At 34.7% G+C, this 27733-nt stretch overlaps 3 protein-coding genes across 5 annotated transcripts; 2 read left to right on the top strand and 1 right to left on the bottom strand.

Annotated features, from left to right (window-relative positions):
• The first annotated feature begins 1026 nt into the window (after positions 1-1026).
• On the top strand, positions 1027-8868 carry LOC101252944 (acetolactate synthase small subunit 2, chloroplastic). Of its 2 annotated transcripts, XM_004250037.4 has the most exons (12): positions 1027-1426; positions 2473-2686; positions 3411-3494; positions 4057-4125; positions 4396-4479; positions 4911-5057; positions 5873-5959; positions 6353-6457; positions 6551-6673; positions 7378-7530; positions 8185-8250; positions 8418-8868. In XM_004250037.4, the coding sequence occupies exons 1-12, from the start codon at positions 1170-1172 to the stop codon at positions 8499-8501; spliced, it is 1473 nt and encodes a 490-aa protein (XP_004250085.1). In that variant the 5' UTR covers positions 1027-1169; the 3' UTR covers positions 8502-8868. The 2 variants fall into 2 exon arrangements, with proteins under 2 accessions (XP_004250085.1, XP_069147680.1); XM_069291579.1 differs by lacking the exons at positions 8185-8250; positions 8418-8868 and having other exon boundaries at positions 1100-1426; positions 6551-6704; positions 7378-7517.
• A 698-nt stretch (positions 8869-9566) lies between these two features.
• Positions 9567-15266, top strand: LOC101253248 (protein ARV 2). 2 transcript variants are annotated; one of them, XM_069291581.1, is made up of 11 exons: positions 9567-9698; positions 9888-10034; positions 10688-10735; positions 10846-10935; positions 11039-11084; positions 11883-11965; positions 12070-12164; positions 12777-12843; positions 12943-13018; positions 14648-14851; positions 14945-15266. In XM_069291581.1, exons 2-10 carry the CDS (start codon positions 9912-9914, stop codon positions 14758-14760), a joined length of 741 nt encoding a protein of 246 aa, XP_069147682.1. In that variant the 5' UTR covers positions 9567-9698; positions 9888-9911; the 3' UTR covers positions 14761-14851; positions 14945-15266. The 2 variants fall into 2 exon arrangements, with proteins under 2 accessions (XP_069147682.1, XP_069147683.1); XM_069291582.1 differs by having other exon boundaries at positions 14975-15266.
• Positions 15267-15972: 706 nt separating this feature from the next.
• On the bottom strand, positions 15973-25977 carry LOC101253551 (type II inositol polyphosphate 5-phosphatase 15). The gene is made up of 11 exons (XM_010314322.4): positions 24958-25977; positions 23748-24003; positions 21675-22476; positions 20460-20590; positions 19771-19855; positions 19042-19207; positions 18899-18939; positions 18284-18548; positions 17998-18121; positions 17355-17715; positions 15973-16797 (listed from the first exon to the last, which is right to left on the bottom strand). The coding sequence occupies exons 1-11, from the start codon at positions 25841-25843 to the stop codon at positions 16441-16443; spliced, it is 3474 nt and encodes a 1157-aa protein (XP_010312624.1). The 5' UTR covers positions 25844-25977; the 3' UTR covers positions 15973-16440.
• Between the last annotated feature and the right edge of the window lie 1756 nt (positions 25978-27733).

A 27733-nucleotide genomic window follows, 5' to 3' on the forward strand; every position in this document is an offset into this window, starting at 1 on the left:
ATAGTGATACTGTTCGAGAATAATTGTATTTTTCTTCAAGTCATTTGAACACAAATTAAATGAGATTAACACACGATTTATCTTCAGTCCTTCAATCAAAATCACTATAATACGAAGAAAATTGAAGGCATCTACAATAGAAAAATTAATCGTGTTTAAATAAACAAAATATGAATGGTTATACAATTCAATAAGAAAATAATATAGTTAAAATATCTGAGAGAAAACATCCAACAAATTAAAAAGTTTGTTTATGTATTTAGCCTAAAAAATAAGCTATGTTATTTAAATTATGAAATGTGTTACTTCTTTAAAAAAAAATTTATCAAGAAATATTTTGTATTTCTTTACTTTAAAAAAAATTAGGAAACGCTGAATACTAATATCATATTATATCAATATTTTAATAATGTTAGAAAGTATAGTTAAAGATTATTATTAAAACTCACCATTAAATATGTTAATTCATTAAATTTTCTTTTATTCTAATACATCCTAAAATGGTAGCCTCAATATTCCTAACTTAGAGTCGAAGTAATTTATTTCGTATATTTTTAAGTTAAAATAATTTTTACGTAATTTTAAAATGATATAAATATTTATTTTTAAATAAGTTTTTAATTTTGATAAGTCTTCAATAAATTGTAAAAATAAATTAAAATAAGTTGGAAAGTGTTTAAATAAAATAAATCAAAAATAAAAAATAGCTCAGTCTGCTCCTACTTTTTTTTTTTACTTAAAAATTCATTTCAATTTTTTTTTTAATTTAAAAAATTATTTTTTAAAATCAATCCAAACGGACTCTAATCAATGACAGATCCATCTTGAACTAAGGTAAACTCTCTTCACGATAAATTATATTATTTATATATAGTTGATCTATTTTTTTTATATATACGTAGTAGATATCGAACCCAATTTGATGACTTCGTATGTCTATTTTTACAAATTTGAACTTTGGTTCCGCCACGGACTCTGCGTGATACGTGGCAGCTTTAAAATGTTAGTGACCTTTTCAGTTTCAGTGAACAAACTGTGAGATTAGCAGAACCCATATCACTGTTTCAATTAGCATGTGTATAAATAGAATCAAATTTTTTTTAAGCCAATTACTAATCCACCCTTTTCACTTACTCTGTATCTCCAGCTAACTTTTAACCAAAACAGCCATGGCGGCGACGGCGACGGCGACGGCGGCGGTGTCGCAGATTCCATTGACAGGGATGAGGAAGAACAGTTTGTTACCAGCATTGATTAATCCAGCTTCGCCTGGAAGAACCGGTAGCCGGAATATCAGTTTCGGTTTTAAAAATGTTTTGCCGGTAAATGTTATAGCGAGTAGTAATGGAAGTGGTAGTACTGATAATGGCGCTGTTTATGTTGCACGTACAGCTCCAGTAACTCCTTCTTCGCCTGCTAGCTCTCGGTGAGTAACAATTATGCATATTTTGTCATTGTTGGATGCATTTGAAGTTGTAGTTCGTTCGGAGCGTTTGTTTGGATATTGGTTATTTTATGATTGATGAGTTGTTTGGAGCTTGATAAGAGAAAATTGGAGGTAGTTTGGGTCAATAAAACTAGAAATTTGAATATTACTTTCAAAAGGTTGTTCCTTGCTTTCTATTGAATCATTTTGCATTAGGAAACATGGTTCTAGTTTAATTCCTTATAAGTTTCCTTGGAGATAATTTGTGTTCTAGAAAATAGCTATTGATTAATGGAAATGGTTATTTTGATTTGTTTGTCAATTTTATGTTTGTTTCCATGTATCTATTATATTAGGGGTTGTCCATAGGAATATTTGAATTAAAGTAGTTTATGATTGTTGTGATGGTGACACTCATTTTGTGGAGTATTAGGCTTTTTTTTTTTTTTCATTTTTGATTAGTAAACTACACAAGATTCCAATTATTTTGGCTTTGCTATCTCCTTATCTAATTGCATGAGTCCATTTGATGTTGTTCCAGGTATAATATAACACTTTCTTGGTTATTGAACTTTTTGACCCAGTCTTCTGATTCCAATGGAAGAATTAAGCCTCGAACAGTAAAAAGTGTTACTATCTTGCTGGAGTAACAGATTTTCGTTGTCAAAAGATCAGCTTTTTAACCAACTGACTTATAAAAGGATGAAACTTTCTCGTATATATAATGAGTTTTTTGTACATCAGTCTTCTACAACCCTTTGTATCGGGTATTCCCTTCCCCCATATTTATTCTTTTTGAACTTAATTCAAAGTGGAAGAAGGCTGCCAAATGGATAGCATGGCAGGTCCAGGACCATTTGAATTCTAGTTGTACAATTGACCAGATTTGGTTATTTCGAAAAATTAGTTTTCTATACTATTCAGATATTGATAGAATTATCAAAGAATTAACCTTCTTTACTTTTTGATGGTTACCATGAGTTATATAGAGATTGTTTAATACATTGGCCTCATGTAGTTGTTATTCAATGTTTATATATTACCAGGGTGAAAAGTCACACCATATCAGTATTTGTTGGGGATGAAAGTGGCATAATCAATAGAATTGCTGGAGTTTTTGCTCGAAGGGGTTACAATATTGAGTCACTTGCTGTTGGTTTGAACAAGGATAAAGCTCTTTTTACCATAGTGGTCTCAGGAACTGAGAAGGTCTTGCAACAAGTTGTAGAGCAGCTCAACAAGCTCGTGAATGTCTGGAAGGTTAGTCCTATCTTCTGAAATATCAGGTTGTATTTCGTTGTTGATCTTCTTAAAATGTTCTATCTGGGTTTTCAAGCTATGTTTGCTTTGACTCTTCAAAAATTTTAACGGATGCGTGTCAAATTCCCCAGAAGTAGTGTATTTTTGGAGAATCTAACACCGGCATGGAATCAAAAGTAAAAAGTCCACACAACTTAGTTTCTAAGGATGTCTTTCTAATGGGAAGGTGCCAATTTGATATATTTTACAGGATATATTGTCTGCAGTTGTGTGTTTGTGCCAATGGCATGACTGTTCACTCACATATCAATTACCCGTTTATACATTGCTGTCAATTGATCCCCTGTTCTTTTTAAAGCATCTGTGATTGTTATACTTGTAGGCAATCATCATTAACAGATGTTCTTTGAAATGTTTGGTAGAGGAAGCGCTGATTTGTAAGTTAACAGTAGGCTTGCATACTTAATTTTCCTTTGCCTTGACATGCAAAACGTCAAAATAATTGGTAATTGTTATTGGTTTCTAATTCTTCAATGTCCTTTCTCATTGACTCAATGGATAAGTTAAAGTAGTACCTTAAATATCTTTGCACTTCAAAAAAAAAAGAAGAAGAGTTACATCCTTAAATAAATTCTTCTTCAGTGAGACAAAATTATGTCTAACTTGTATTCAGTTGTCATAAAACAGATCACCCTTACCAAATTATTTTGGTATGATGTTTCAGGTGGAGGATCTGTCAAGAGAACCACAAGTTGAACGGGAGTTGATGCTCATAAAACTGAATGCAGACGCAACCACAAAAGCTGAAGTATACTAGACACCTCTTGCTTTTCGTGCTTAACTTTGCTCTATATCAGAAATATTTCTAAATCGATGAGCTGGGTCAATCTCCCTATTGATTACTCTTTAGACCCCAAGTTGTCGCGGGGTGGGGGGTGGGGGCTTTATTCGATTTTAATCTCTGACATACTGCAGTTAGCATATTAATCCCATTTGCAAGAGACAATCCCTCTAAGTCTGTTTACCTGCTTTAGTAATGAAATTGATCAAATAGGAAATAAAGAGCTGGAATTCTTTCCTAAAATTTTTTTCTTAAAGAAGTGCTGGAATTCTATTAAATAAAGAAGGATCTAATTTCATGAAGATCCATTGTAAACGAGAAAACGAGGTCCTCTCCTTTTAGGCAGTAATTTGAATGCACACAATATAAAGTTCTTAAGGTTCCTCGTTCTTTAGCTTCCCATCTTTTAGTTACAACGTATATAGAATGAACAGTGTATAAATTGTTTAAGTCATTGATTATGACGTGCCAGATTTTCTTCTCGTCTGACTCTATGTACTTTCTCATTATGTTTTACTTTGATACTCAGATCATGTGGTTAGTGGACATCTTCAGAGGAAAAATTGTGGATATATCAGACCACTTTCTGACTATTGAGGTGACTTCAATCTTCTTTCCCAGCTTTTACATGTCATTTGAATTGTTTAGAGTCTTGCCTTGGGGTCTGATGCATGGTAGTACTTGATCACTGATTGTTTTAGCAACTTAATCACACAACACTATTGAAGATCTTAGATTCATCTGTTACAAAAAACTTTGCATATACTAATGTGATGAGTGAACAATGTGCATAATTTCATGGTGCCAATCAAGTTCTTGTGCTCTTTTAAATATAACAATCAGATTTATTCTCTTGTGGTTGGCTTAGGTAACTGGTGATCCAGGGAAGATGGCTGCCGTTCTGAGAAATTTAAGCAAGTTTGGGATTAGCGAACTAGCCCGAACTGGAAAGGTACATTTTCCATGTTTGAAACGACTGATATATTCTAATTTTGGCATATATGCCTAAATGGGTTTGATGATTTTGGTTACCATGTTCTCTGATTGCATCGTTCTACCTTATATAAGCCAGTAACTTTTTCCAGACCAGCTGTAGTGATCGAGGTTGTATGTGCTCTTAAAGGTTTGGTTCTGATAAATGGATACTAAATTAAATAACTGACTAAAGTTTGAGGAGTCACAGATTCCTTAGTTTATTTGTTATTAATCAGATGTTGTCTCAAATGTTTAATATTAAGGGTTTTCTTACAATAATACCTTGATTCTAGTGTACTGGATGACTCACTCTATGCTATCAAGTAGTTATCTTTATTTCCAAAGATAAAAGGAAGAAAGCACTAGGGATGATGTGTTGTTGTTGTGTATTGATCTTTATCACCACAGATTGCTTTGAGACGAGAAAAGATGGGTGAGGATGCTCCTTTTTGGAGGTTTTCTGCAGCTTCTTATCCAGATCTCGAAGAAAAACTTCCCAGTATCCTGAACAACAAAAGTCGACCAATTGACAATGGAGCCAGCAATGATCCCGGGGTATATTATGTTCTCAAACTCCTCGTGGTTTAATTCATCTTCATGCATATTTGGTATCTGATTGTATAATATACACTGAGCCTCTGTGGAGATGGATATGCTTGAGAGTCCCTGAATCTCTTGTGGAAACTGGCAGTATCTTGCTACATGTTATGAGTCTAATTTCATTTTACTTGCTTATTAAGAATGTCTTTTCTAGTTTCTATTCCCGACTTATCATTATTTTTCCCTTTGGATGTGATATTCATGGACTACTTGTTGATCTTAAGTCATTACCTACAGTAAGCTTCTTGTTGATCTTAAGTCATTACCTACACTAAGCTTTTTGTTGATCTTAAGTCATTACCTACAGTAAGCTTCTTGTTGATCTTAGATTCTCGGATCATAAGAGTTAACTTGCTGATTGCTAACAAATGAAGTGCAATCTTGATTCTACATTTCTCTTTCATTTCAAAGGCATCATATCTTGTCAAAACAAATGTCAACCTTGTTTCAGTTTATTTGTTAGATTTCAGGAGGCCATCCATAATTCATTATAAGATTAAGTTATCAAGATAAAGAATTAATGATAGTCCATTGCTGTGTAAGCTGAATATTATGCTCACATTTCTTCTGATCTATGGTTCTATTTATGATGGTTTAAGGTGTTGAATCTTAATACTGTGAATTTACATCAGTTTTAGCCAAAAAAACTTTAGGATATATTTTTACGCTCCAATTTAAACCTGTGCAGGTGTGAGAATTTCTCTTTGATTTTCTTGCTGTGTTCAATTTAATCCGAAGTTGCAAATCTTCTTCTTTTGGTTTGAATATAGGGTGATGTTTATCCTGTGGAATCCAGTGATGAAATCTCAGTTAATCAAGTTCTCGATGCCCACTGGGGATATCTGTATGATGGAGATGTAAGGACCCTATCTACTTCTCAAGATCTATCTTTTTATCTCTGTATCTTCCGTGGAGAAACCTATATTACTCCATATCTGCGTTGAACATATGGTAGTCTGTAAACTACTGAGCCTTCTAATAGATGAAAAGCTTAATTTTTCTTTCCAAAATTGAGAAAGACTGCTGGAAAAACTGAGTACATCCTTTTCCCAAATTCCATATCCTAAATTCACTTTCCCAAGACGGACCTTTTTGTTAAACCAAGTATTAATTAATCAAAGTGCATTGTTCGATTAGATAAGAACTGTAGTCTTAATTAATAGAAGTACCTTATGGAGGCCATTTTGCCAATGTGGTTCTCTTTGTTCCCTCTACATGCTGCAAATCCGATGATCATTTTTATACTGCAGTTGACTGGGATTCGATCACACACATTAAGCATGCTTGTCAACAATGCTCCTGGGGTCCTAAATTTGATAAGTGGTGTTATATCTCGACGAGGGTATAATGTTCAGGTTGCTTTTTCCACTGATTCTTGCTGCTTCCCCTATAATTTCTCTTCCTCTTGATTTTGTCGTCTGAGCTTCATTTCAATGATTATGTTGCAGAGTCTTGCTGTAGGCCCTGCAGAGACAGAGGGGCTTTCACGTATTACCACAGTGGTCCCTGGAACTGATGAAACCATAGGGAAATTGGTCAAGCAATTTAACAAGTTGATAGATGTTCATGAGGTAAAGTTACAAGTTGATAGATGTTCATGAGGTAAAGTTACAAGTTGATAGATGTTCATGGGCTAGCTACAAGCTGATTTTGAGATGATTAGGTGCTTGGGGATGAGTTTACCTACCACGGTAACTCAATATACTTTGTATAAGAAGGATCCAAACTAGTTTTACTATTTGTTGGAATTTCTTTACTTTTCCAAGCCGAGGGTCTAGCGGAAACAACCTCTCTACCTCCCAAGGTATGGGTAAGGTCTGCGTATACACCAACCTCCTCAAACCCCACTTGTGGGATTAAACTGGGTATGCTGTTGTTCCCTTAAGTTGATCAATGATCTGATAAGCGTTTGCCTTCAGTTTTTTAAAGTTCCCACTATATTTCTTGAAGTTGGCGTCTTTTGTGCTCAACCTTCGCAGTAGTGCACTTAACCTTGTTAATCGTTCAGACTCATTGCACTTTGCCAACTCTATTGTAGGTTTTCTAAAACTTAAAAGATAGCGAGTACTGTACTTTCACCTTTCCCTTACCATTAAGGTCATAGTTTATAAGACCACCCTTCTCAATGAGAAAATGCTTGTAGATCGATACAAAATTTTCATCTTGAATGAGAATTTACTCTCTAAGAAGTTCCACTTTTCTCATATATGTACTAACATCTTGTTCATTGAGGTTGTTAGATCATACATATAATACAGGTGTGCTCGTTTTTTAGGTTCGAGATATAACTCATTTGCCATTTGCTGAGCGGGAGCTAATGCTCATTAAAGTAGCCTCCAATGCAGCAGCAAGGAGGGATGTCCTTGATATTGCCAGTATTTTCCGTGCTAAACCTGTTGATGTGTCTGATCATACAGTAACATTGGAGGTGATCTTTTATTGTCAAGTAAATTTGGAGATGAAAATTAGAAGAAACTGTTTTTTTGTGTGTGTTTGGCTCTTTTCATGTTGTTACTTATACTGGTATGCTTGCATACTGTAAAAGATTGCATTTTTATTTTTGATTGCTTTAGACCCTTTCTTTACATGTTCGCTCTAGCGGTTTGTTCCTCCACCCAATCATTAATTCGCACATGTTATTGACATACTATTAACGTACTTGGCCAGTGGTGTGGGGAATAAGCAGGATTTTGCTCAAGCAGTGTCTGTTATTGTCACAGTATCACTTTTAAATGGTTTTAAGTATGGGAGTTTGTAGTTTTAAGGCTTTACTTCTGGTCTATGATAGTTGTTTTTGTATTTTTCCAAGCGGTGTTAGTTTATTGTGTGTGTGTATATATATATTTATACATTCATATTGCTTTGGTAAAAGGTATTATTTACACACATTCAAAAGAAAGTTCTTTGGGAAATGATGTTGGCTTACACCCCTTACTAACCCCTGTACATGACTGAATATATCTGAATTTTCCTTGTCACGGGTAACCCTATCATAAATGAAAAGGAATGCTCATGTATACTTGTGTCGTGTCTTCCCCGGATCCCCCATTGACTTCTCGTTGATTGCATGTACATTTTGCAGTTGACTGGAGACTTCAACAAGCTGTTGGCATTGCAAAGATTACTGGAGCCTTATGGCATTTGTGAGGTTTGTTTTCCCAAACTGAATTTTGGCTTCTCAATTCGTATAGGCTGGCATCTTGAAAGTGTTAAATCCTGATTTTTGTCAACGCATAGGTTTCTATAATTAAAATAGTTCTTATCGATGTGATAATTTTGTCATTTTAGTCCCACATTGTCATTCTTTTGGTGTAGGTGGCTCGTACAGGGCGGGTAGCATTGATACGAGAATCTGGTGTGGACTCAACGTACCTCCGGGGTTATGCTCTTCCTCAATAGTGTTAATTAAACTCTTTTAAGTGTATTTTAATACATCGGAAACAACCTCTCTACCTGCACAGGTAGATATATGTAGGGTAAGACTGCATACACACCACCCTCCCCATATCTCACTTGTGGGATTATACTGCGTATGTTGTTGTTGTCGAGTTTCTTTCTTTCTGACCTTTTCTGGTCTGAGAAATGAAGAGTTCATCTGTGTGCTATTTCTAGTTCTAGTGTACTTGTATTATTTAGGCATTCATTAGAAAGAACTCCAGACCGTGGAGTAGAGCTTAACAATGAAGTTTGAGTAATGTTGTAAACTAATTATGTGGAATGTATCATTTGGATGTTTTTATTAATACATGAGTTTAAGTTATATGAACGGATAGTGTATCGTCTTTTTACTTTATTCACTTTTTTGTGTCGAAGACTGCACAAAATAGCGCGCTAAAAAGTGGTTTTTACCTAGAACTCAATTTATTTATTGACATATTGTTCTAAACTTACATGCAACAAAAGGATTTATGTGGACTTCTTAATACTCCCATCGTTTGTCATAGTTTAACTTTGAAAAACCTGCATTCAGGTTGACAATGCAATCAATTTGGTGTGATGATCTCACTGTTACAATTGATTTAGGTTAAAGCTTAATTTCTACGTTAACATAACGATGCGATCAGTCCAAATTAATTGTCACATAAATTGAAACTTTTCATTATTACTTATCAATGAATTTAAATGATATGATATAATAAAATATAAATAACAATTAAAATAAATTTATATTTAAACTAACAATACAACACAACACGTAAAACAATCCACTAAACAATGTATAAATCACAACTCAAACAAACGTATCAATACATTTTTTTAGTACTACATATGTATGTTTTAATACTAGATACATTTATTTTTTTTTCTACCAAATACTTCAATAAATACATCTTTATTCACAGATACACTAATAAATATATTCATATGTTTTTTTTTATACTAGATAAAGAAGGTGATTATCAAAACTAATCAGGATCTAAACGATGTCGTTTCTGACCTTCTCTTTTTTTCTTTAAAAAAAATAGTATTGAAATTATTAAAGAAAAATACTGAAAGATAAAAAAAAATGAAAAATAAAAATTCTGGGTCTCTAGATCCCCACTGTCCCCCATCGGTTGCCGTTGCCGGTCATCGGAGTTAATCACGACAGAAAATGTAAATTCCGTTCTTCTATCTCTACAATTACTTTTTTTTTAGAGAGATAAAACATCATAAATGCAAATTTGGATTTTAAAAAATGAAGTTTAGCTGTTGAAATTGCCTATTCAAATGCTTTTGTGAATGAACAGTTATTTTTTAAAAAAAATTTCTGTTATGTATATATTTTTTGTGTTTGTTTCACAGTTTTGAGCTCAGTTTTTGTGCGAAATGGTGATAAAATGTGGAACTGAAAGTGAAAAGGAGATCAGTTATAGATGTGTTCAGTGTGGATTCTCAGTTACAACTCTTTACATACAGTACTCTCCTGGCAATATCCGTCTCATGAAATGCGTATTTTTTCTTACCTTACCTTTGAATTTCATGAACAACATATAATTCTTACTCGTTCTGTTTCAATTCGTTTGTATGGTTTTGACTTGATAAGTGTAGTTTTAAGAAAGTTTATAGAAGATTTTGAATCTTGTGGTCTAAGGGGCTTTTGGCCATGAAAATTGCCAGTATTTGAAACAAGTAGTAATTTTTATTTTCAAAGTGAAAAGTGATATTCGAAACTAAAGATACATAGCATTGTACCAAAATGTCTTATAATCTTGTGGTGTTAAAGATGTAATGTGGAAAGTTAGAATCAAAGAATTGCCAAAAAAGGAAAGAGCTTTTTTTTTTGAAACAGAAAGGAAACTAAGACGGAAATTAGTGGAGTATCATTTTTTTGGGATCGAGCTGTTGGCAGAGCGGAGGTGGATCTTGGGTTGGGAGTTTATGGGTTTGTACAATGATTTCAACTTAATGTATGATTATAATGGTTCATAGTCAGAATATTTTTAGCTATTCGGTGTGAATATTTTAATATATAGAGTTTGAGAAGCTAATGGCTTCGGTGAACCAGCATGAACCATGCTGGACCTGTTCCTGCCCGTAGGAGTTTATATCCAATATATAGAGTGGGTTTTGTAACATTGATTTGGATGCTTATCTTTGTGCAGGGAAATTGCAAAGCAGTTGCTGATGAGTACATTGAATGTGAACTTATGGTAATTGATACAAAAAATGAGTTTGAAAAGAAAAAGAGAGAGATAGAACACAAGTTATATGTATAGAGTTCATTCTTGGTTTAGTTCCTAATTGTTTTTTTGGAATGTAGATATTGGTCATTGACTTGATTTTGCATAAAATTAAAGCCTACAGACACTTGTTCTACAATAGGTTCTCGAGAGAGACTTTGCATAATGAGGTACTTCTGTATTTCTAGTTCATTATTTGTTGTGTACAAGTAGACATTGCATTACAAACTCATTTTTTGTTATCGTTTGATTGTTTTTTGTTCCTTTATGCAGGTCTTGTTGTGGAAATTATCTTTGGGTTTCCTGATTTTAGATGCTTGTATCCTTCTAATCTCTAATTCATATTCACCGATATCAAGTGTTTATCTATATTTTGTGTATTTCAACATTTTAACAAATTATTATACATACTTTTTCTTTTGAAAGGCTAAATATTATTGATATAGCACAAAGATTGCGTCGGAGTACACCAAAAGTTCAATAAACAACAAAAAATGGAAAGCCCTCTATTGCAAGCTATCTGCGGACCGTAATAAGGTTTCCACATCATTTACAAAATCCATCCTGATCCTACTAGATAACAAAGATATAAACGCACAGATTTGATCCTCAAAGTATTGTTCGCTTGACCTTCAAAAACTCTTCTGTTCCTTTCCTTACATATGTAGAAAGTTACTCTTTCTTTGTTGACTAGATATTGCAATATGTAATCCTTTAGTATTGCATTGGAAGCATACCTAGTGATGGTTTAGTACACCTCTTGGACCTTTGATAATTTGAAGAAATAACTATTTCTTGCAAGTTTCTCTAACCAACTATTTGCAATTACAAATAAGGTGTGTAAATTTTAATTCTGAAGTCTTTCTCCTTGACATGGTGTTTGATTATTTCCAATTAGAAGTGTGCTTATCTTCCCTTCTTTATTTAAAAAATAATACTCTCTCTTCTTGTGAATGTGATTTTAATCTCGGGACAATGTATTAAACTACTGACCTTTATTGAACTAATAAAAGAATCATAATTCTAGTTCAGTGGAATAGAATTCAATGGCAGTTCTCTGTTCCTAAAGGGAGCAGCCTTTAAGGCATGCATTGTTTAATGGCCTTAACTAGTAAAGACCAAATGTTGGCGGTATGTACAACTCAAGATGAGAGGAGTTTGCCTGCAAGCTTTGCCTTATTTCTGGGACTTTGTGGAAAGGTATGCACCTTGAAATCTGTATTAGTTCTATTTCAGTGCGTATCCGTTCCCCCTGTTGATCTAGATCTTTGCTATAAGCATAACGTGGTGGTTGCTGTTGTTAGGTGCTCATGGGCGTCTTCTTTGGGAATCTCATGTTCCTTGGCATAATTCTATTTGGCACAAGGAAGTTTCTGAATGCAAAAATAGGAGATTCAAGGTAAAGCTTTCCTTCATCTTGTAGTTTAATACTTCAGTTTATATTTGTTACAATGTTTGATACTTCCTTTGTGCAAAATAAATGTTCCTTTTTCTTTGGGCGTTCGGAAATATTGGACACCATTTCACTTGCATATATTCTACACGACTTTCTAGACACCTTTCTGCTGGGTATGATTTAACCACTCAATCAGCACCATGTTCAGCCTCTATATATTTTACAGTCTATAAATGCACATGTGAGTTGCTACTTAAAAGTCATTTCAAGTAAAACAATTTTGTTAGCCCTGCAAACAAGGATTGCTTATGGTTTTTACGGAGCTTAAGAGTTTCTAGTGTCATTTTGAGGTTTTCTATACCTATCTAAGACCGGAACTCACTCTTTCTTACTGCGTAGAGAATTTATAATCCTATCTTTCTTCTATTTCGGGTTGGCTCGCACAGATGGAGTCATTAAGGATCAGTGATTACCTCTAATAATTTAATTGGTAAAGAACATGTCATGTGAGAAGAGGTTTTAGTCTAAATGATTTCCTCGGATGTCAAGTTAGCATATTCATCTTTGGAGCAGAAGTTGATTATGATTATTATTTACTTGGATTTAAATCAACAGGTGTAAGCATATATTGCTTTCGATCCTCGTTTCGAGTTACTTCAAGATTTTTGTTATTGCCATGATGGTATGTTCCTTGCTGTCTTTTGCCCATATTGGATCAATTACTTAGAAATTTTTTTGTTTCACAGTAATACTTTTCTATTAATGTTTGACTTATTTACAGGTGTGGGAATTTCCCTCTTCCGTTGTTTCCATCATTAAAATGTTTGTCTTGTCATCTAATGCACTAGCATTACTGGGTAAGAAGTTCTTTTCAAATTGATTTAAAATTTGAAGAATGTGAACTTAACTATTTGTCAGTTTATGAAATTTGTCTGACAGTGGAGATTTAACATTGTCCATGAGAGAGCCTTCTGTTTCCATCTCCAATGTGGTAACTAAGGTCATTCAAGTTTAATCTGAATCCAGGCTAAACTACATGATCTTCTATTGCAGAAATTTTGTTTTATTTTTGTGTACTCCTTTAACTGTGTGCGATCTTCGATCTTCTGCATACATAAATTATTGCATTAAACATAGAGAGAGAGAGAGAGAGAGAGAGAGTAAAAATATGTATAGGCCGCAGGGAGACAAATGAGAGGTATTTTCTAGATAAAGAGGAAATATCTGTGCGTTAAAGCACAAAACCCCTTAGTCTTTTGGTGTAAAAATGAAAATGGACACGAAGTACATAGGATGGTTAATGTCCTCAGTTCTTTTCATTGTATCTAGTGTACTAAGATGCATATTAAAAATGGTCGTGCTATACTAATCTTCTGCACTCTCTTGGTGCTATTCTTTAATACAATTTTAATTACTTCAAAGAAAAAATTATTATGCTCCAATTGAATTATGAATCAGGTTTGGGGATTAGTGAGTGGCTAGGCGTTAACTTTTCGAGGCCAGAGCTAGTTTGTCCACATTTTGATATGTCGGTGTGCCAGGTCTGCCCTCTAGTTTAGACATTCAGTTGCCTGTTGGTGTAACTTTTCTTTAATTTAGTTAAATTTCATTGGTTGTGTCCCTTTGGAAGACTTAAAAATGAAAATACATACTTTGTGACTTTGGGTGTGAAGGTATTGATTGGTAAAATTCATCAGAGCCTAGAGGTGTCGATGTTCTATCCTTCCTCTCAAGAGTTATAAGTGTGGTGTTCTTCTTAACTTATTAGTAGGATTGATATAAAAACTAACATTGGCATCTTAAAGATAGAATTCTGTGTTTTTCTAAGAATTTAGAGGGTTTGATCAGTATTACAAAGATTAGCAGAGGGAGTTACCGTCAGGGGCGGCTCGATACCCTTAAAAATGAGGCCTCCGTCTTAGGCCCCAAAATTTAAGGGCCTCAATTTTAGTAATAATAGAATTATTATAAGTATTTTTTAACAAAAAATCAAATTATATTGTCTTTCTTTTAGTTTGTTTTGAAACATTAAAGAATGTTTTTTTTCCTTTTTCAACTGTTGGGCGGACAAGTAAAAAGAAAATTCTAGTACATCAAGCTTTCCATGGTAATGTAAAAATAGAATAAGATCAACTTTTTATCAGAAGACTTTCTATTTTGTGTTTGATGACATACTTTATCGTACTGCCTAATGCTTCTTTACTTTGTTCATCACTTCATCTTGTTACCTTGTTGTCGTTATTTCTTTTCTTTCAATCCTGCTTCAATTAAACTTCTTTTGAGCTGCTTCTTTACTTTGTTCATCACTTCATCTTGTTACTTTGTTGTCGTTATTTCTTTTATTTCAATCCTGCTTTAATTGAACTTCTTTTGAGCTGAGGGTTATTTGAGACGACCTCCCTATCTACCTTACCCTCTCCAAAGCCCACTTGTGGGATCACACTGTGTATGTTATTGTTGACATACTTTACCCGATTGTGAACCAGTGATCACAGATGCGGTCATGATTCGATGCATATGGATCTGCTTTGCTGCACATGCCATGAAATTCCTTGTTACTCAAGGTCTAGGAGCATATCAAAAGCTAGTTCTTTGGTAGTCATTCAGCAGAGTTCATAAATCCATACTCTTTTAAAAAGTAGCATCTTGACATTGGCTCGAGAGTAACTTCAAACCTCCAAAAAGTTCAGGTAATGCAACAGAGGTTTCTTTAATCACGTCGTCTACATTGATCTTCAACAACATTTCAATCTCATATATTGTCGTTGATATGTTGGTTTTAGGCTGAAGATCTCATCCTGTGTTGCTTTCAGAACCATCAGATTATAGCTGGGTATCCTGAAAGGTCCTCATTTCTTTTGTCTTCGACATTTCCTATCCGTCCTTTGTCCAACGTACTAGAATAAGCTAGGTGGTGTGTTCTCAGATAGGAAAACTTTACTCTGGTGATCGCGGAGATGCCTACGTTCAAACATGGAGAGATGGGCATTGATACTCTTACTATGATAACACTAGTTGTTCTATTTTTTCATGTTTTCAGTAAGAGATATATTTATATTCTTTTGTATAACAGTCCATTTTATAATGTAGGTTAACTTTAAGTCAGGAGAATATGTATTAACTATTATTATGTTATTACCACAATTTATTCTCTTTTAGGATGATTCAATGAGTTGAAACAACTTACCCAGTAAAATCCTACAAATGGGCCAAAGAGAGTGGAGTTTACGCAGATTTTATCAGTACCTCGTGGAGGTATAGAGATTGGTTCCGTAAGATTCCCGACTTAAGTACAACAAATCTAAGTACAAAGAAAAAAGAAACGTAACAACTAATCATAGAATAATGCAAAGAAATGAACAAGAACAACAAATAATAGGATAATCGAAACATAATAGACAATAGACAATGATAGATTTCAAATCCACGTGCTTCTATGATACAACTAGTACAATGACAAACACCGACAAGTCTAAACCCTCGAGAAGCAAGACTGCTCCACTAAATAATTTCGTTATTATTTAATCTTGATATTATTAATTTCATAATCCCAACATTATAGTTATAATTCACTCATAACAACAACAACAATCTCTAAATTTTTTCTTTTTACATTCAATATAACAATAGTAACTGGAATACAACAACAATAACATTCTACACAGACCTAACAACTACCTCGAGGAGAAAAAGAGGTTGTTTTCAAAAAAAACCTCGACTCAAGTGCATCAAACCCAAGTAGTAACTAAAATACATGCATTGCTTTTAAAAAAATGAATAACAAAACACATTGCTAGAGAAGGAGAAAACATTAAATACATCACAGGTCTCCACTTCTTGTTAAATTTTTTTGTAACGTTACACATTTCTCCTCCCATAACAGAGCAATGTAGAAACAAGGAGTGTATCAAAAAGGAATACTCAAAAAAAGAGGTCAAACCCACACCCAACAACTTATAGAAGGGTTCAAAACTCAATTCACCACTCACTCCAAATACCTTACATGATTACATACACAACTAGTTCTATGTTATTGCATATGTGCAATTTATGCTATACACTTATCAATAAGTGACTGCCTGAATAATTTGAAAACTGGCCAACTCAAAAGAATTTGACATACGCAACAAAAATTTCTCGATCCTATCGAGAAGTTGCAGAATAGTCCCTTCAATGACTATTTACAGAAGCACATTGCTTTGGATGTTCGTTGTAGTGAATTCAACACACAAATTGGGTGTTGGTGTGGTTAAAACCTGGAGATATGCTTGCTTGCTCGTCAAGGACTGTTCAGATTTATTAGGTCGTCGACAACATCAGGTGAAAAGCCACTGGGTTGAAAATCAGACCGGCGAAGGACATTTGGCTGGGGATGGTCAGAGTTGCTTTGTCGGACCTTTGTGGGCAAAGGCTTGCCTGAAAAGCAGTGGCGTACACGGACACGGTGACATTTTCTTTCTGTTGAAAAGCAACCGCGGACTTTGATTGCCAACATGACTTCCTTATCCTTGGCATCTTCACACCAAGAGGTTTGAGGAACTCCATCAACAAACTCCTCAAGTGTCTGCCGGTCTTCATGGTGAACTGAAATCTCAACAATTTGGTCCGGTGCAATGACGCCAACTGCAGGATTAACCTGTTGAAAGTTGACCCAAATGCATAAATTCTTAAAAATCAATATTTAGTGTGAAAATTTTAGCTTAAGAAAAACAGTAAATAAGTACAACATGCTAGAATAGCAGATTTGAAGATACATTGGAACCCTAACCCTTTCCAAAATGGAGCTTGGTGTAGGTATAATTATATCCAAATCATTAAACACAGTTATTAATAAGTCCATTTTACTCATTTACTACCAATTTCATCTTCTCAATTTGATTAAAAAAAATGTTCCACTACGACATTTTCTTCATTTCCATACTTCAGTCTTCTGCTATCATAAGTTCTCTGTGGTCTAGTTAGGTTTAAGGGCTCACAACCAAATAAGATGCTAAGGGAGGCGTAGAACTTCTGACGCTCATGAGAATGTTCAGAATGACAAAAAAAATTTAGAAAGAGGAAACATAAAAAAAAAGGGGGGAAAGAGTAATCGCTATGGGAAGTCTCACAAGAACATAGAACCCAGGCCATTAAGCCCCAGGCACTACAATGACAGAGAAGATCCAATCCTCTACTTTAAGAAATGGAAGTTACCTCAAGCCAACGAGGGAAACCAAAAGAACCTCTTGGACGATAATCAAACACTTGTCCATCATCTTTAACTGTGGATTCGCCTTCACAAGTTATTTCAAAAATAGCTTTGTTTTTCCCACTCTTATTTGTAATGCGCAAGATGGATGCATCAGAGTTCAGGAGGATTATATTATTTGTGCTGACTATTGCTTCTGGAATTCTATTAAGTTCCCGAAGCATATGCACAACTTTCTCGTCTGATCTAATGATTTCTCCATATTCTTGCCTTCTCACTGATTCATCCACTCGAGCAATCTCCACATTGAATATGCACCTTACAGGTTTGTGGTCACTATCTGTCACATCCATGCAAGCTTCATACCTGCCAAGGAGAAGGCTTTTAGAAGAGTAGGAACAGAGGAAACAGAAAAAAAATAAAATATATATATATATAGAAAAGGTGGGCAATGATTGATGCACATAAATATGACAATAAAAGGAGTGTGTGGGGGGTGGGGATGGGGTGGGGGCTCAATTATTGAAAAGCGAATAGAGAAATGAAGGATGAAACACCAATTCTTGGTCTTACTCTTGTATAAAGGAAAACAAAATGAACTGGAAGAAGAAAAATAAAAGCCACAGAAATATTATATGAAAAACTTACTGCAGAACTGATGAGACGACAGGACAATCTAAGCTGCAAGTGGAACCTGAATTGGAACGGCTATCACGATACAAAATTCTGTCACACCAGGCAGGAATCCGCTTCTTTTCACCAGAGTCATACCCTTTAAATGACACAATGAGACGTTATAACCATATCAGACATTCAGAAGAGAGAAACATAGAAAGGACGAGAGAGAGAGAGAGAGAGCACGTGAGAGAGGGAAGCGTTTCCATTGTGTCTAGAAAATATGAAAGTCAACTGCAGAACTGATAGCTACAGGTACCTGCTAAGCCATTTTGATGCCTCTCAAATTTGTATGTTGGAGGAAATCTGATGACGGCTTCACGCATTCCTTGGAAGACATTCCCAACTTCCATCTCTGTGTGCAACTGGTCCCTCTCTCTAAGCCAATCAAAGCTCCTTTGGGAAATAAAATCTCTTGCTTCATCATAAGAAATGCCATCAAGCCGATAGTTCAAGTCACCAAGAAACACAACCATATCTGCCTCAGAAAGCTCAGGAGTTGCTTCTGCAGAGTTAAACGCACCCTGACAAGCATAATTTAATTTTTTTTATTCTGTACCAATTGAAACATACTGCTCCAAAGAAAGAAGCAAATATTTTAAGAAGACAATTATAGACTAGACTATTACTCCCTCAATCCTTTTTTAGTTGTCATCTTGCGCTTTTCGAAAATCAATTTGACTATTAAATTAGATTTTACATTAATTTGTTATTTTGAACTAAAATTTACATAATCAAAAACTATACGATAAGTACTATAAATTGCAATTTTTTGGTTCGTCAAAGTTCTTATCGTTTGACTCTAAAAAAGGGAACCATGATTCCATGACAACTAAAAAGGGACGGAGGGAGTACAATTTAAGTAAGTACATACATTTGCACTGCGAAGCATTTGAATCGCAGATGAGACACCAGCTGCAACAAGAATTACCAATGGCAACCGAGAACCATAAGCAACCCAGATTAAAAACATAGAGCAGGCAAGCAAGCAAGCTGAGAATAGGTATGGCACTATACCAGCTGCAGCATTGAGAAAGTTTGATGGTCGACTAAAGATCATACTTCGATAAACATGGTCAAAATCAGCATTCCGGCGACCGACAGCTTCTAGATGTGCAGCAAAGTGACAGTTCACAAAGCACACAGTACGATCATATACTCTCATCCTTAATCCTACGGCTCCCTGTTTGGAGGACCTCAACCAAAATTAATACCAAATAAGAGAATGGTTCCATACTTGTCAAAAAGACCAAAAGAATTAAGGAATGGTTAACTCAGTTGCATAATAAGGGTCACGCAAATAAATCGTTTCAATGGAAGTTCAAGATTATGGTAGTATTATTAGTGTTCATATGAAGAAACTTACAGTTAGAATAATTGTATTCTGATAGAATTGTGCTCCTTTCTCTGGTGTATTAAAGAGCTCTAAATATACTTTTGGTGGCTTTTTCTTTTTCGGCACAAGCATGACTTAGGTCTGACTCCCTATATTGCCCATTTTTCAACAACACGCACCCAAAAAAACCCAGGAAGAAATCATGCTTAAACCTATTTTATGACAAAAGCCTAGGAAGTGTTGTAGGGTGATTCCAAGTAAGGGAAAAGTTCTGAATCATAACTTACCTAATTCTGTTCTTATGTTTCTAAATACAACTAGTCACCACCAAATAATTAATTTGTTCTCAACTTTCAGCATAATATAATTAGATCCATCAAGAAACAGTAAAAAGGAGAACACAACCACACCTTGTTCCCAATTGCACGGCCGAAACCACAAGGTACTGCTGCAACATCAACATCCCCGATATAACGACTAATATTTCTTCTGACCCTGAACAATAGTTTTGATTTACAGATATCAGATATTTATACAAATAGAGGCGCCAGTTCTTTTTTTTTTCTGATGAAGTTAGAGGCCCCGGCTCATTAAATCTAGCTTGTTAGATCATTTGTTCATCAAAAGGAAATTGTTTAGATAGGCATCAGATTGAACGCGCTAATTCTAGTTTACATACAAAATAATCAGGAAAGTTGACTTCATTCATCTGACAACAAATTGTGTTCCATATTTGGAATAAAGGAAGAGTTAGGGTTAAATCGTGCGACTTTTTTCATATGAAAAAAAGCTGGAACTCGTGACTTAAGTCGAAAGAGAAGATGCAAAGAGAAGTTATCTAGTACAAACATATTGCATCTTGAGGTTGGTGTTGACGAAAAAATTCTTGATGTGGGTATCTAAAGATTGTAAACTTCTCGTTACCAGCCATGTATTGAATTCACATTTCATATCAAGTCATGTGAAACCTAATGTGGGTCCTCTGAAGCAGAAAACAAAGAACCCAACAGTGTGAACTGACAACGTCAGCTTAAAAGCTAAATACCAAAGTTACCCAAGGTTTGTGCACTGGAATCAGGTTTCATAAGCAATACCCTACCAGACAGAAATAACCAGGCCCGCCAACTGCCTGAAGCCAACACGAATGAAAGTTGATCCCTCATCCAAGGTTTTTCCAATCATTTCCAACCACCATTGACCAGCAGAACTTCCTTCAAGACCCACCTGCATCTGAAATGTGTTTTAAAATGTTACAATTTTTCATCTCTTCTATTAGTATATGTCTAAAGGGTTTAGTATAACAAAGAATGCAACTGCCATAGGAACAGAAACCAGGATGGATAGAAAAAAGTAACCCACAGCTAAATAGGAAGATGCAAGTCTAGATCATATTATCTTTATCCTGAAAAGGCTCTTTGACTTTAACTAGAGCCATAATATAAAATTACATGTAATTTAAAACATTAAAAAGACATTTTGATGATAAACAGTAGTTATGTCTTGTCTTTACTGATCAGGCAGGGTGATATATTTCCTTGTATTTGTGCCTTCTCTTTCCAGATAAGTACAAGCCCCAGCTTTCTATTAATGACATTTCTGTAATTGGTATATTGAGAATAATATTTCATGGACTAAAGCACTTAGAGAAAGAACAGACGGAAAAACAGTATGTTCAAGTAGATCATGAGATCATTCTAGTGATAAGCTTATCACTAGATGATATGTTGACCATTCTAAGGGTCAATCAGATTCTAGGAAAGAAAATTCATGGAACTTTTTTTAATAATTGACAATCAACGTAACCTAGAGAGAAAACAAGCATGAATTAGCATCCTCTAGACCCTGGCCTCTGTAGAAGGTTCTCATATTCTACCTTGAATACACACACACATATATTTAAAAGCAGATTAGTTATTAAGAGATGAACCTTTTGTAGTAACTTGTTTTACTGTCTAGCTACCAATCAAAATTATCAGTATTTTGCCCATGGTTTCATTCAGCATACAAAGTTACCTCCAGCAAGAGAGGTTTGATGGTCCTAATAAAATGAGCGACTATATGGTGTTTGTATGCGATAACAAAAATAAATGTTCTTGTGCATTAGAGGCACTTTCATGTGTGACTAAAATACTCTTCTCCTCCAAATAGTCACTGACCAATTAAAAACTTGTTCCTCTCATTTACAGGGTTCTTACCATTTTATAGCTTAGTCGAACAACTATCTAGACATTTCTGAGAGAAGAAAGTAACACCAGTTTGAAGAGAAAAAAGAGGACAGCTAGGATAAGGATAAAGAGGGAAAGAGAAATCTTACTGATTCTTTAGCAGCAGACATTGCAAGAAAACCAGCACCCATGTCCACCTCCTGCAAGCCAGCAACAACAATGCCAACATCTGCTGCTGCAGAACCTAACCATGATATAAGTGAATCAGGTGAAGCTCTTCCTTGTCCAACATTCCATGTACCAGCCAATATTTTAAAATTCTCTAGCCTAGTATACAAAAATTCCTTGCTAGCTAACTCCGAACGCAGAATACCATCCAGTGGTGCAGGAGATATCACACTCCAACCCCGTATACCACCATGATTAGCCAAAGAGAAAGCGTAACCTCCACCAACAGAAAAATCTATTACGGGGCTACTATGACCTATCCATCCTCCAAGTAGATTACCACTAAGATCCAATACCTGAATATAACCACTAGCATAACCTGCCCAAATCCGTGACCCATATGTGCATAAACATTGAACGGAGAATGTGTGATACTGGAAATCTTGCAAGCGATTGCCATTTCTATCCCATTGGACAAGTAATCCATTTGCACATCCACTCCATATCATTCCATCGACTGTAATAATCAACGCTTCAGTCCTCCGGTTATCTTCTCCAAATCCTCCTTTTACCGCAACCCTACGGACAGCATCAGCTGCTCCTAAGATAGCATTGCGTGAACGCTGAAAGAAGCCGATAGAACTTTGAGACTTGTCCTTTTTTGAATTGGACACAACTTTCATCCTCATTTCATCTTCAATTACAGGATCTACTGCTGCTAATATATTTTCAACCTGACCATCTGTGTTAAAGATTTTCAGTAACTCTCTAGTCCGTGCATCCCTGCATGCAAAAGCAATTGACAAGAAACGATCAACAAATCAGAACCAGATGACCTAAAAATTAGATTTCATTTCAGAACACACACAGAATCTAACAGAGCAAAACCTTAGACATGCAAATATAATCTATCAGATGCACTACAGGTTTACAACAACATATCCAAGTGTAGTGTAGTCCCCCAAGTGGGATCTCAGGAGGGTAAGATGTACTCAAACGTTACCCCTACTTTGTGGGGTAGATAGGTTGTTTCTGATAGATTCTCGGCTCAAAAGAGAAGATAGTAGAAGTAGGGTTGCAAGAAAAATATGTCAGCAAAATATCAAGATAAAAAGCAAATAAAGCAAAATACTGTAAAACACCTTGAAGAATAAGAAACTACAACATACCCAATGTAATCCCAAACAGTGGAGACTAGGGAGGGTAGAGTGTACACAGACCGCAGAGGTGAGATAGAGATTGTTTCCGATAACTCCCATAATAAGAAACTACGTGATTACAAAATACTACTCCATCCGTCTACTTTTACTTATCCACTATACTAAAAATAGATATCCATTTATAATTGTCTAGTTTAAAAAATCAAGAGATAATTTATCATTTAGTTCCAAATTTATCCTTATTATTAAATAATCATTTCACACAAAGCATTGAATTTATTATATTCAAAGGATGATATAGTAAAATTGTCAATCTATTTATTGTTTCTTAAGGGGTGTACGAAGTCAATACCAAACAAGTAAAAATTGACGGAGTCAGTACTACTAATAAGGTTGTGAGGAGACGGGCAAGCGCCCCGTCTCTCCCATCTAAAGGGTGACAACACTCGGATATCTACGAACTCCTAACCTGATCCTCAACCTCCACACCTTCCTACCAAGGGTCGTGTCCTCAGTGATCTGAAGTTGCCATATCCTATCTAATCACCTCCGCAAATGTTTCTTTGACCAACTTCTACCTCTCCTAACTCTTGCTATAGTCAACCTCTAACAACTCCTTACTGATGCATCCACACACCTCCTCTTCACATGCCCCAAACAATATGACAGAAATTCAAGACTAGCACATCCATCTTAAACTAAAGACATGCCTCTGTGAGTTTATTGATGAAAGGCTGAGGATCAATCGAATTCAAAAGTGGCAAGTATAACATTCTTACGTTTGTTCATTGTAACATTAAGCGATTATAAAGTAAATGGTGCTAACAATGCAAAAACTACCAAAACAACATAAATGGGGAACTTTGTCTCTAAAATGATTCAGAAGGTACTTACCAAAGTGCAAATGACACATAACCAGCCGTCCAAACTTTTGCTCCAGAGCGATCAGACAGCATATATTTGACATCAACAGAAAATATGCTATTGCCTGTTCCATTATGCATAACTTGGCTCCTTAGATCCACATATGACCTCTCTATCGACAAAGCAGCCATGTGCCTTTCCTCATATATCAGAGCAATCGCTTTCTCCATTCCTTCCCAAGGCCAGATCTTGATGGAACCACCCTCAGATCCAGACCACAGATCGCCTAAACAAAAGTGCACATCAGAACAGAATCAAGCACATCCTTTTTTATTTATAAAGATTAGTAAAAGAAAGCACATCCTCTTGAGTTACTACTACCACTAACATTTACTTTTTGTTGATCCTAAAACCGGCTTTTTGCCAATCCTCTTTTAAATGGAACTCCTTTTACTCATCAATAAGAAAAAAGACACCAAGAAGGCCACTTTGGATATCGGTGCATCACACTGCAAGTCAAAAGTGAAAAAGAGATCCATCTAAACTATTTCTGGTAGCAGAAGAGAGGATGCAAGCTCAGAGCCTCTTCTTCTTTCAGTAGCAGCAATCATGACAGCAAGTTGTTTTCTTGGCTACATTGAACTGCTTACTTGTGGGGAAGGACCACGGCCATTGAAGTGGATAACACAGTATATATAAAGTTTCTCTCTTTCTCTAGTAAGGGATATAAATTCTCCAACACCATTGCACTACAACATGATTAACAACCTTCCTAATCCTATCTCATCATAAATACAATAGCATCTTAAAGCCTACACTATTTGAGCTTTTATAAGTAATAAGTGTTCTGGGAAAATCAACATTATCTTATAATCTCCTAATTTTCCCTGAACACATGAAATGATCCTAAAACTTGTCAAAAAAGATGAAAAATACTGCAACTACATTTTTGTTCCTTCAGCACCAAGGTAAAAAAAATAGTATACAAGTGGTCTTTAATCCTAGGCTTTGCCTATCTGACTGCCTATTTACTACTGTAATCGCAGAACAATAAAAGCATAAACTTTCTTAACAGCTCGTATAAGATGATCAAGCACATTCAAGGGCTAACATTACCAAAGTTTAGAATCTAAAGTGCCAAAAATGCAATATAGAAACTACTTGCAATTTACACAACACAGATATTGCATAGTTGATGCAATTGCACAGACAGGTATTTGAAAAAAAACTCAAACTTTACCATAGGAAGTCATGATCATGGAAAGAACTGGACTGCGATGAGCCTGCCACGATAGCACTTCTTTCAAAGCAGCTTTTCCACAAACACCTTTCTCTCTACTGCTAGTTTCACTGTCCATCTTCCAACACATGATTCTACCATCTTTGTGTCCACTCCATAGCAACCTATTCCCAGCATCTTCAACAAGGCACAAAGTTGGTGAAGTCCTACCAGACTCCAGAAAAGGTGCGGCATCCTCAAAGTCCTCATTCTCTTCTTCTTCTTGAGCAGCCTCATACATATCCGGTAAATTCCACAGCCTAACTCCACACTCCGACCCAGCCCATAGCTGAGATCCATCGTCCGTACACAATATAGTCCTCAAAAATCTCCCAATTTGTCTTTCTCTCAACGGGTGTGGCCGTAATTCCAACGACGGCGGACGATCAGGATGCACAGCGGCACGTACCGGCAACTTAAAAATCCCAGCACCACCACCTTTACCTGAAAACTCCGGAAGACCTTGAGACTGACTCTTAACATTATTATTACTATTAGAACCAGCTGTTTCCGAACAAATCTTACGGTCAAGGAATTGAATCATATTATCAAGCCGTTTCCGTACAACCCCATTTTGACCTGAACCAGAACTGAACTCCTCATCATCAGAAGATGAAGAGCCGTAGAACCGGTCAAACAATTTCGGAGTTCGCTCCGTCTCATCGAAGCTAAATTTCCTACCGGAACTTCCGACTCTATTGACATCTCCGGCGCCGGCGACGTCGTCGGAATCGGAGTCGGAGTTGAAAACGAATTTTTCACTGTAGCAGTGGTAATTCCGGCGACCGGTGGTATTTGAACTAGAAGCTAGAAAATCGCCGTCGTCGTCGTCGATTCGAGTATCCATTTCGGTTGAAGATAATCGCGAAAATCTAGAGAATTGTTTTGGGGAATTTTGGACATAACAACGAAGATAAAGGGCTTTATTAGAAAGAAAAAAAAAAGTTGAATTTATGTTATTATTCTTTTTATTTTCACTATTATTCTTTTTGTTCTTTTTATGATTTCTTTAATGTTTATAATTTATTTATTATTTTACGCGGAATTATAAACTCATATAGTAATATTTTACTCAAAATTTATTTTTTTGCGAGAAGTATAATCAAGTACAGCTCATCTTAAATTTTAATTCGATAAAGTTTAATTTAAAGTGAAATACATTTGAAATCTATAGTCAAACGTCTATTTTAAGTTACATAATGTTGAGTAGCTAATAGGTTATTTAGTTTTACATATCATTCGTGCTTCATATTTTCGTACTAAAAATCATCATTTCAGCATTTCTTTTGTTGACAAGTAAATCCATAAATACGTATATCACTATCCAATACGAAAGTAGGTCTCCAGACAGAAAAATAAATCGTATTAGACAAGTTCGTGCAACAACTTGATCATCAAACTACATATGAGGGGCATAACATATTAGGCAAGCTTGATCGAGAAAACGTGTATGAGGAGACTTTGAGGTTGAAAACTTCTGTCCCTCCTGTTCGTTTGGAAAATCACCTGCTTGATCAACTCGGACATTTTGCGGGGCACCGGTTTGTTATTGATAAGTTGTTTTCTATAAGACATTTGTCAGCTAATAATTGACTAACAAGAAGTCATTATCAAAGGACACATGTCTCTTCAAAATGAAAAATTCAAATGAATTTATTAAGAAATTGTCATTTTCATTGTAATTCTCTTATAGGAAAAACATTATCTTATCTTTTATTTTCTTGGAAATTTATTTGATATTTTGATTCTAAATTGAATAATATTTGAAAGAAATAGAGCATTATTTGTTAAATTAAAAACTTTATTATTGAAATTTTTTAGAGATAATTGTGGATAACAATTGATATATATCAAGACCATGCATTTATGTTTTTTCTTGTTCATAATTCTTTTTTCTTTTTTTGAAAAAATAATATTAATGTTACTTTTTCTTTCTTTTATTAAATCAAAAATCTAAGTTTATTTATGTTTATTTCAAATATAAGAATATTATAACATAAGAAAAATATTGTTTGACTTTGATTATTATTTTTTTCACTTTCTAGTATAATAATGTAAAAATGGGATGATTTTCAATATTAAAACATCTTTGTTCACCTATAAATAATAAAATATCATAAATTGCTCAACTATATATAAAATAAAATATTTTCAATTTAAAATACATGTTGTAAATTATTGGTACGTAATAGAATTTGAATATCTTGGTGACCATAATAGTAGTTTAACAATTATTATGGTGACACGATGTTGGGTGGGAATTCTCGAAAATATGGAGTCGTTTTTGTTAGAAATTTTATCATTTAACACTATTTTTTTAACATCAAATCAAATATAAACGAATTTTAATGTCAGTATTAAAAAATGAAATTTGGAAGATATTATAATTTATCCCCTCTTTATTCATATTTATTTCTTCGTATTCGATTTGACATATTCTTTAAGAAATATTAAATAAAATAATTATTTTATTTTTTATAAGTCATTAACATTAACGTAATTTTTGATTTTTTTAAATTAAACAAATAAAAATCAATATTTATTTTTCATATAGTAAATAAATACGTTAAAAGCAAATAAAAAGAATAATACGTCATAAATTTAGAATATCAATCATTCGTTAACATATTGATTAACTATTTGAATTTTTCAATTTTCCAAGAATTGAATTTCGTACCTCGTAATCTCTTATCCCATTCTTTTGTGTATTTCGAAAAAAAAATCTTCAACTTTATTT

The sequence above is a fragment of the Solanum lycopersicum genome, chromosome 11 (genome assembly GCF_036512215.1).
Source record: "Solanum lycopersicum chromosome 11, SLM_r2.1".
Lineage (NCBI taxonomy): Eukaryota > Viridiplantae > Streptophyta > Magnoliopsida > Solanales > Solanaceae > Solanum > Solanum lycopersicum.

Excerpts from the sequence above, each read along its gene's own strand:
- LOC101253248 (XM_069291581.1), top strand. The coding sequence starts at position 9,912 with ATGGTGATAAAATGTGGAACTGAAAGTGAAAAGGAGATCAGTTATAGA. Across the intron at positions 10,736-10,845 it reads ACATTGAATGTGAACTTATG|ATATTGGTCATTGACTTGAT; the intron begins GTAATTGATACA and ends TTTGGAATGTAG. Across the intron at positions 11,966-12,069 it reads TTCTGGGACTTTGTGGAAAG|GTGCTCATGGGCGTCTTCTT; the intron begins GTATGCACCTTG and ends TGCTGTTGTTAG.
- LOC101252944 (XM_004250037.4), top strand. The coding sequence starts at position 1,170 with ATGGCGGCGACGGCGACGGCGACGGCGGCGGTGTCGCAGATTCCATTG. Across the intron at positions 4,126-4,395 it reads ACCACTTTCTGACTATTGAG|GTAACTGGTGATCCAGGGAA; the intron begins GTGACTTCAATC and ends TGGTTGGCTTAG. Across the intron at positions 5,058-5,872 it reads GAGCCAGCAATGATCCCGGG|GGTGATGTTTATCCTGTGGA; the intron begins GTATATTATGTT and ends GTTTGAATATAG.
- LOC101253551 (XM_010314322.4), bottom strand. The coding sequence starts at position 25,843 with ATGGATACTCGAATCGACGACGACGACGGCGATTTTCTAGCTTCTAGT. Across the intron at positions 18,549-18,898 it reads AAATGCTTCGCAGTGCAAAT|GGTGCGTTTAACTCTGCAGA; the intron begins GTATGTACTTAC and ends TATGCTTGTCAG. Across the intron at positions 16,798-17,354 it reads GTTTCCCTCGTTGGCTTGAG|GTTAATCCTGCAGTTGGCGT; the intron begins GTAACTTCCATT and ends AACTTTCAACAG.